This window comes from Antechinus flavipes, chromosome 1 (genome assembly GCF_016432865.1).
Source record: "Antechinus flavipes isolate AdamAnt ecotype Samford, QLD, Australia chromosome 1, AdamAnt_v2, whole genome shotgun sequence".
Lineage (NCBI taxonomy): Eukaryota > Metazoa > Chordata > Mammalia > Dasyuromorphia > Dasyuridae > Antechinus > Antechinus flavipes.
In genome coordinates, this window is record NC_067398.1 from 581,860,384 (window position 1) to 581,870,736 (window position 10,353).

Sequence of the window (10,353 nt, forward strand, 5' to 3'; positions counted from 1 at the left end):
CCATGGTTTTTTGGTTCGGTCATTTAGTTTTATGAGCTGTTTCTAATATCTCAAAAGAATTGAAAAAGTATGTGTCTCTAATCCACAGGGTCTAGGAAGTCATGAGATTACTGCCTAACGAGTGGTTAGTCTCTTTCATTCTGGGAGATGAAGTGAATGAATGAATGAATGAATGAGCATTTAAGTGTTTAAAGTGTAATGGGCTCTATACTAATCTCTGGAATTACAAATACAGAACCTTTCATTCTAATAAAAGGACACAACATAACATATACTAGGGAGTAGTAGCCAGGGATTGCTATTTTGGTTTAAAAAGTCTAAAAAAGGAATGATATGTGGAACTATAGGATAGTTAATTAACATTACCTTTCCAGTTGTTTTGATTGTAAGAGAAGTTCAGAACTGGAAGGTCTGAGTTCTATTAAATTCCACAAATATCGATTAAAGAGCTATTGTTTGTAAGGCAATGTACTAGCTATTAGAGATGGAAAAATGAAAAATGACAATAGGTTTTCCCTTGGGGAATTTATGATGTAAAGTAAGAATAAGAAATGTACACAAATTGCTATTATACTAAGCATAAGGGCAAGGAAAAGGTCAACACAAAGAGCTAAACAGATTTAAAGAGTTTGAAAAATGACTGATAGCTGGGAGATTTGGGGACATGGGTGATACTGAAGAGATGACATACAGGTAAATGGCTGAATCTCTTTCTCTAGAAAGGGATTGTATACTCTTTATTGTAGGCTTTCTCATTGCCAGACTGTCAGTAATCTGTAAGAGATATGATATGGTCAGAATTAGAGTTCCATGTGCCATTTTGTTCTTAAGCACTTTCTGTTTCAAATAGAAACTGTTTTTCTGTCAAAAAGCATAATTTTTTTTTGTTTTTTTTTTTTTTACTACATGTGACTTTGAGAGAAGACATGCGGTTAGAAATTCTAGTTCTGTCAAAATCGTATTCAAAAATTCCAGTTCCGTCAAAATCATATTAATTTTTTATTTGATTATTTACTGGAAATGAAGTTAAATTATATAAGGCAGGAAGGTTAGCTAATATAATTACAACTAATACAATGTCCCCCCACCCCATATTGAGCAGTCTTTCCCCATAACATCCTTCTCTAAGAATTTCTTCCTGTCATTGGTCAGTGACCTCTACCCTTATAGTTAGACAGGCTTCTGAATATTTGTTAACCTTGAACCTTGTTCAGGGAAATATCCCATCTCAATATTATTGTTGTTGTTCATAATAAGAGAAAAGACTGTTCCATTTGTATCTCTACCTAGCATTATATCTAGCATAGCATAGTCACATAATGTGTTTTGAAATGGAGAAGGAAGAGGTAGAGAAATAGTTAATTGATCCACAGGCATTAAGCTAAGACCTGGAGACGGGAACACAAAAATGAAAGCCCGTTCCTTTAGAGATTTTGCTATCCATTTGTAGAATATCTTGCAAATTTTTCCATTCTAATAAAATGTATGTTCCTTGAAGGCAGAAACTGTTTTTGGTAATGTTGGTGTATCTACAGTCTCTAGCATAATTCTTGTACTTTGGGGAGTGCCAGAAAGGGGTTACAGGGATGACTTGGATTAGAATTTGGGAGTTTGCTGATATGTGGAACCTATACTCTCATAAATTAGTACCTCCCAGGCTATTAGCCTTTCCTCTGCTGTTTATAGCCTTAAATTACCGGGGGTTCTGAGAAACAGGTTGTGAGGTATTCAGGGTCATAGTCCCAGTGTGGAACTTGAAACCAGGTCTATCCAACAAGGCCAATACTCCATTCACTATACAGCTATTTCTTTCATTTTCACATAGTAAATACTTAATGTGGATTTAAACTTATAAACCATTGTTACTAATGCACATTAACTCATTTGATCTTTACAGTAAGCCAGGAAATAGGCAAAAAAAATGTTATTTTCTCTGTTTTATAGATGAAGAACCTAAAGATCATAGTGGCTAAGGAACTCAGTGTCACAAGTACTATATGGGAGAGCTGGGAATAAAATTGCCTTCCTTCTGAGATTGCCTTTTCTTTACCTTTTACTGTCTTACGTGTACATAATGGCTTGCATACAATCTCACCCATTAGAAGGTAAACCTCTTGAAGGCAGAGAGTGTTTTTGCCTTTTTTGTGCATTTAGCACATATTAAACACTTAATATTTGTTGATTTGACTTACTGAGCCAGGTCTATTGATTACATGCCTAGCAACCTTTTGACAATATCATGCTATGGGTTACAGGCAGTTTGATTCCCCTCTTTCCTAGCTATTGAGCTAAAATTACTGTTTACAGGTTCAGAAATAAAAGAAGAAAATGCCTTCTAAATTTAAGTGAGGTCTTAGATAGGTACTGTCAACTTAATGTATAGTTATCCCATCAACATTGTGACTTTCCCCAACATGGTATGATATATCACAGGTCAGCATAAGAAATGGGAATTTTTTGGGAGTTTTACAGAAGCTGCAGCAACATATCAGCAGATGACACAAAAGAAGTTTAGAAACTCAGAAACACATAAAGTATATGTATTACAGTATTATATAATATCAATATAATTTATCTTATAATACCATAATAATTCAGATTTCTCTAGGGAAGAACAAAAGAATTTAAGTGGATTTTCTATATCACAAGGGCACAAGTGCTCCTAACCCATGCAATAATGGAAGGGATAACTATATACTGTTACCTGCACCTGCAGACAAGCACCTGAACAGTTAATTGCCAGTGTTTCATGACTGAGTGATTTTTTATGCTTTTTATTTTTGCCTCATTGGTTTACAGTGTGTATAACACCATGACTGAATTCTGAACTGAACTTGAGTGAATCAAAAGGAAAGGCTTGTAATGAGGAATAGATTCTTGATGATGCTTCCAACTGTAGAGGCGACAAAGGAAGGGGGTGGGATGGGGATGAGGAGAGGCTAAAGGGTGTAAACTACTCATGGTTTGCGTTCCTAATCCCAACCTGGATAGCCAGCCCTAGGTAAAGTGGTAACGAGGGTTTATTGTACCTCATTCCAGTCCTGTAAGCACATATGAGTCAGGATCAGAGTAGAGTTACTCCTGTGACATCCATTTTCAGTATTTATAGGATCAAGGAGCTGAAACTGGAAGGGAACAAGAAATCATCTAGTCTATCTGTACATTTCACCAGATTGCCAGAGGGGTCCGTGACATGCAAAAAATTAAAAATCAAGTTATAATAGGAAAAGGCAAACTAGTGGTAAGGTATAGGAAGGTTCTCTTCTGTCAACATCTAGGAGAAGACATTGCTGATTCTGGTGGGTAAAGAAGTGAATTTTACCCAGGTTTTCATGTAAATGTAATCATACACCACTAAGAATTCCTCTTGTTTTCTCCCTAGGTGCCAGTCTCTTGGATGACCTAAAGCAATATTTCTCTTTCCATCATTCCCACGGAGATACCATGACAGCACTGGATCCCATGCAAATGAATTACTCGGCTGCTGTTTGGGCTGTTGTCTCCTACGTCATTGCTGACCTAGATGAGATGTTGCCCAGACAATAAAAAATAAAAAATAAAAAACAAGGGAGAAAACACATTCTTTCCAGAATCCAGTATTATAGAGCCCAATAGGCTGATTTTGGTTTTGTTTCTTGACTTCAAAAAATACTTTTACCTTCTTGTGGAATGTTTCTCAACTCTGTCTTAATTCTCCTTATTTTAATAGCAAGACTAAAATCTTTTATTGCCAGTATTTTATTGTTGTCCAAGTCTAGCATTTTCTTAAGAAAAATGGTTTCCTTGATGAGAGTAAATACTTGAATAAATCTGTTCTATTTGCAAGAATAATATGCATTGTGTTTATTCAAAGGGATTCTGTTTTGTGTTTTGTGATTAGATGGAAAAGGATGGAGGGCATTGCACAATTCTAATACAATTATATATGCTCTAATTCTAAGAACATATCCAAGATATGTTCACATTCAAAAAAATAAAATTTGATCAAGTGATAGGCAGATCTTTCTGCCCGAATTCCAAGAAATTAAAACTATAGTCCACTATTTAAAGTCACTTCTAGTAGAGCAATAAATCAATTAATTAACAAGTCTTTAGTAAATAATTATTATGTACCAGGCTCTGTGCTAGACACTGAGGTTATCGGTACAGAGAATCATACAACTCCCTATTTACAATAAACCACACAGAAAGGAGTCAAAGAATTACAGAATTTTAAGAGATTTCAAAGGACATCCAGTCCAACTCATTCCTAACAGAAACCCTCTCTTCAATCTCCCCAACAAGAGGTCATCTACCTTTTGCTTAAACACCTCTAGGGGCTCCTATCTCTTGAGGCAACTTGTTCTACTTTGAGCTAGTTTTAAGTGTGAGATTGTTGTGAGAATCAAATGAGATGATATTTTACAAATACGTAGCACAATGCCCAATACACTCAATTCTTGTTCCCTTTTCAGAGAAGAATCTTAAATCTGATTTTCTCATTGTTCCTAACTCTTCTCCCTTCAGTCAAACAGAACAAAACTAATCCCACCACACAGTTCCCAATGAGATATTCCTATAGCATGAGTCTGACCTTGGACGCTTCCTCCTCAAAAAATTCTTGCTTCTAGGGCCAGTTATAGACTCTCCTTTATTTGGCATTTAAAGTCCTTCACAATCCAATTCAAGGCTAATTGTATACTAATCTCCTTCATACACTCAGTGTTCCAGACAAACTGGCCCATGTCCTGTTCCTCGTACATATTCTGTGCCTCTGCGTAGAATATCTTTAATACCTGGAATGCAATCCTCCTTCCTATGCTTCATAAAGTCTTCCTTCAGTGCCCAGCTTAAATATCATGTCTAACCCTACAAGGAGCTTATCCTGGAAGGCGCAGCTGCTCATCCTCAACCCAGAAATTATACAGGGGGAAGGAGCTCCATCCCGTGAAACATATGCAAAGCTCCCCTGACAATTGTTGAGACCTGCATGACTCATCATTGAAGGGTCTGGCTTTTAAGATGACCAAGTATCTTTTTATTGAGCACTGACTAGAAAGAGCTACGAGCTGGTGAACCTTACAGAGGGATCACTTCCACTCTGCATCATTCTTTTTCTGACTTCTGATCGTGGGATTATTTGAATCCCTATCTAGAAGAATAGGAAGTAGGGCTGCTGCCTTTCTCCAGCCCCCATAGGGAGGTGACTGTCCCCATGGGATAGCAGGAGCTCAGCCTGGACCTCTGGCTACATCTTCTGCTTTGTATTTATCTGATTGTAGGTGTCTGAACAGCAATCCTGAGATGAACCTTCTGGGACTGGCTACCCTGATGCCCCTAGAATCCCTGGATTCTTTGGTCAATGTTTGCTGCACTTTAGGAGGAAGCCCTGGCAAGCCCCCTAGTACTTCTTGGAGAAAATTAGCATTAGCAGAGGGAAGAAGCCAAAGTCCTATCCTGGCTTGTTCTAACAGATATAAACATAGAGGGATTTGGATGTGGGAACTAGTGAAAACCAACCCAGTTGAAATGACCTCTAGGCTGCAAATATTCAAAGGCTAACAAGCCCAAACAATCAGTTTCTTTAATGACCTTTTCAGCATCCTTCTCAGAGGGTACCATTAGGATTAAATTCCTCACTTCCTTATTCCTCATTCCATCTTTTCTGCTCTTCATTCCTCCTTATTGAGTAATTGAGAGAATATTTTCACTTTATTGGTCCAATAGACAAAAGAGTTTCCCAGTGGTGTCCTCCTGGCTCTTTACGCCAACTATACATACGTTTTTATGTGCTTTAGGCCTGTGACTGGAGTACAGATGCTTCCCTCCTTCTTCCCCAGTTCTAGACAACTGCAACCTTTCCCACTCTACCCCCATGTGCTACCTACTACAAGCATGGAGGTCGCCCACTGAGACAGGCCCTGCTAGCAGCTGCTCTCCTCCCCTGGAACAATAAAGTTTGTTAAGCTATATCTCTGGGGGCAAACACTTTTCACTGACACTCCTCTGCACCACAGCACAGTTGCAGATCCACATAAGTCTGCTTACAACTAGCTCACCACACTTTGTCCACAATTATGGTGGAGACATTTTCAAATATTTTTCTGAAGTCCGTGCATATGCTTATAGCAAGTCCATACTATGAAGTCCATATTATTGAGAAACCATTCTAATAACCCCATTCACCAAAGGGAACTCAATTCAATTCAATAAACTTCCATAAAACTCCTACTATGTGCAGGGGATTCACAGGCAAACATGAAACTCTTTGGACTCCAATAACTTTTGATTCTCCTAAAGACTACAACATATGGTATAAAGGAGGAAATATCAAGTTTATATACAATATAAATGTAAAGTAATTTAGGTGGGTCAGAAAGCACCAATAGCTAGGCGCTGACAGGAAAGGCCACTGATACAAGATGGCACCAGATCATGATAAATCCATGTGAGTTGGTTACTATAGTGCTTGATAAATCCAATCTAGTTAGTTACTAGTAATTGTTTTCCTTTCTAGAGACAACTAGGTGATACAATGGATAGAACATCAGGCTTAGAGTTAAGAAGATCTGAGTTCCGATTCATCTTCACATACTTACCAGCTGTATGAGCCTGGACGAGTCACTTAATGTCTATTTGCCTCAGTTTCCCCAGTTGTAACATGGAGATAATAGCAGTACCTATCTCATTTACAAATTTTATCTCATTTGACTCTCATAATAAGGGGGATTCTGTTTTGTGTTTTGTGATTAGATGGAAAAGGATGGAGGGCATTGCACAATTCTAACAGAATCATATATGCTCTATATATGATTATTATGAGGTTATTATGAGAGTCAAATAAGATAAAATTTGTAAAGTGCCTAGCACATAATAGGGCAGCCATCTAGGTAGCGCAATGGATAGAGCACTGGGCTGGAAGTCAGGAAGACTTATCTTCATGAGTCCAAATTCAGCTTTAGACATTTATTAGTTGTGTGATTCTGAGCATAACACTTAACCCTGTTTGTCTCTTTTCTTTGTCTGTAAAATGAGCAGAAAATAGCAAATCACTTCAGTATCTTTGTCAAGAAAACCCCAAATGGGGTACCATAGAGTCTGACATAATTGAAAAAATGACAACAATAATTAGCACATAGTAAGGTCTGGATAAATGCTTATTTTCTTTCTTCTTTATGCTGGCTCGCTATCTTAGAGTTTTTGACTATTCATCCTTTTCCATTTTCTTTGAAAATTATCATAATATTCACTCCCGTGCGTACTGAAACTCATATTATGTTTTCCACAGTTTTTCAAAAATTATTAAAAGTGGTTAATCAAACATATCTTTAAGTTTTTTCATGATCTTGGGTTTGATGACTTAAATTTCCCAAGGGCAGTTTGGTACTTTTTTGCCTTTGCCATCATTATCTTGTTTTAAATTCATACTATTTTTTGCTATTCCACCCAATCTAAATATTATTCTCCTTAAAAGACAAAAGACAAATAAAATGAGTTGAGTAGTTAGGTCTTCTCTCTGTCATTTGTTATAGGCATATCCATCCTTAGCAGTAGCTCTAGATTTTATTGGGTCTTTCTCTAGATGCCAAAATACATACTTCTCACAAAAAAAGCTTCAATCCCTGTTTTTATCCTTAGTATCCATTATTGGCTTTAACTCATTTTAACTTTAAAATTCCTGAAAATATTCTTTTAGAATCATGTCATTCTTTCATAGTTATCTCCAGTTAACTGCCCTGTTTTGATCATTTCTGTATATCTTTTAAAATGTAGGGTTTGCAGTGACTTCCTTTTGTATCCACATTGCATTCTTTAAGTAGTTCCTCTCTTTTATTTCTCATTGGAACTAAAGCCTAACTGTTCTGAAGAACAAGAAGATCTGACTTCATTTCTTTTTTTTTTTTAATAGCTTTTTATTTACAAATTATATGCATGGGTAATTTTACAACATTGACAATTGTCAAACTTTTTGTTCCAATTTTTCCCCTCCTTCCCCCCACTCTCTCCCCAGATGGCAGAATGACCAATACATGTTAAATATGTTAAAGTATAAATTAAATACAAAATAAGTATACATGGGTCTGACTTCATTTCAATTGGTTTATCAATAACTAGAGTTGGAATAAGAGGTACTCAAAGAACCTGGGATTTGAGGGACTCTATGGAGTAGTTCAAATATCTCAAAAATGTATGCTATCTGTTTGACAATGTCTGAAATTGTGCCATTTGTCTCTTTGCGTTGAGCTAGTATTTACTTTTAAAATGTAAATACCTGTGGGAGTCATATTTTGGTTGTCCCTGTTTCCACACTCCACCAAATCTAATTGCCTTCTCATTCCTATCAATTCTACATCTGAAATATGGAATATTCCAAATGTCAGTACTGTTTTTAAGTATTAAGGCTTAATTAAGTTTAATCATTTAAATTGATAAAAATTAATTATTTATTCATAAAATCATTAATTAACAGATTAATAATTATTTAGGCTTTAGTAGCTTTAATGACTGCATTAAACACCCCATATTTTTTCATTTCCTATACTTATCACCTTTTACCTGTCTCCTTTTTACATCTATCCTTCATACTATTGCCAAATTATTCTTCAGACCACCTTCCTCTTCTATCCAAAAACTTTCTCGTGGATCCACAATTTCAACCAAAGAATTATCAACTCCTTGTTTTGGCTTTCAAAATGCCTTCCATAATCTGGATTCTCTGCCTTTCCAGTCATATCTTATACTATTACCCATTACATACTCTCCATTCCAACCAAGATGGATCACTCATCATGTCCTGTCTTCCTTCTTCTGTTTGCCATCTCTGTATCTTTGCTCGCTCCATCCTTTTTAATCAAAATGGACTTTAAAAAAATCTCTACCACACTTTTCATGAAAGCAATTGCTTTTGATTGATTGACTAATTGATTTTCAATCAATAAACATTTATTAACTGCCTGATTTATGGTAGGCACTGTACTAAATGCTTTTTGCAAATGTTTTCTCACTTGATCCTCACAATCCTGTAGGTAGATAATATTGCTTATCCTCATTTTACAAATGAGGAAACTGAAGCAGACAGATTAGAATTGCCTACGTCATACAACTAATAAGTATCTGAGGTTGCAGTCTTCCTAACTCCAGGCCCAGATCTTCTCAGGTCTTTCTTTTCAGAGCTAACTAAAGTGAGGACTGAACTGGATGGACATTGCTAGTGTCATAAAATACTATGAAGGATGTAAGTGAAAAGGTTAAGGAAAAGAGATAAAAAGAGAACAAAGAAAGTATATGAAAAGAAGAATTTGGAAGCCAAGGAGGGACTTCCCCTATGTGTGAAACTTGCTTAATGAAAGCACTGATAATATCTTTAAATCACTAAAATAGCTAGGTGACTATCTATATGTAAGAAGGTTTCTAAGGATTTAGAGGAAAGGGAAATCAGAAAGCATAAAATATCCCACCATATGAACCTTGAAGAATCATAAGTAGATAATTGGACTGGGTATAAAATGATAAAATTATATGATAAATAAAAATTATATAAAATATATTATATATATATGATAAATAAAATAATAAAATGGTTATATGTAAAAATCTTTGTATGATTGCTTTTAAAAAACATAAATAGTAGGCGTTATATAAATTGCTTTTAAAAAGCAATCGTACAAGGACTTTTACATACAATCTTTTACACATCTCTTTCCCACCTGTCAGCTTGGGAGGCTATATACTTGTTCTAGCAATGCTGTGTTGCTCAAAATATTTTTGAATTTCTCTCTGAGAATAGTATTAATAATAGTTGACATTTACGTAGTGCCTTAGAGTTCCCAAAGTGTTTTGCATACATTATCTCAGTTAATCAAAAACAACTGATGTTCCCTAATAAATAGACTAGACGTTATCTCCATTTTACAGTTGAGAAACTGAGAAATTGTTAAATAATTTCTCTGAGGTCACAAAACTAGTGTCTAAAGCAACTTACACTCCTAGACTTTCCTGACTCTGCCTAATAGAACTAATTTAAAAGTTCTACAGGAAAACCAGCTTCACATTTTTCCAACCCCAACTCATAACGGCAGATCCTTACCCAGAGTTTGGTTTCTCCATTTCCTCCTGAGGATTTTAGGCATAATGGTGAGAGTTTAACTTTTCTATTGATATTGCTTGTAATTGCCATGCAATATGCTCCCTGCTTCCAATAACGTTTCACTAATTATCATCTCCCTAAATGGCTACTGGATTAATTAACTGCTTGGCTAGGTCAACGATAGCCCTTTTTCTTTAGGGCTATCTTTTCTTCAATCATGGCTGTCATGGCTACTGACAGAGGTCCAGTCTGACGTACATTTCAAAACTTACAAAGATATAATCTGG

General features: G+C 36.0%; 1 protein-coding gene across 2 annotated transcripts in view; it reads left to right on the forward strand.

Annotated features, from left to right (window-relative positions):
• The window catches only part of CPQ (carboxypeptidase Q), a 679,622-nt gene extending 675,791 nt beyond the window's left edge, over positions 1–3,831 (forward strand). For both annotated transcript variants that reach the window (XM_051970892.1, XM_051970891.1), the window contains exon 8: positions 3,383–3,831. In XM_051970892.1, the coding sequence (XP_051826852.1) occupies positions 3,383–3,546 (164 nt within the window). In that variant the 3' untranslated portion in view covers positions 3,547–3,831. The remainder of the gene's footprint in view (positions 1–3,382) is intronic.
• Positions 3,832–10,353: the final 6,522 nt, after the last annotated feature.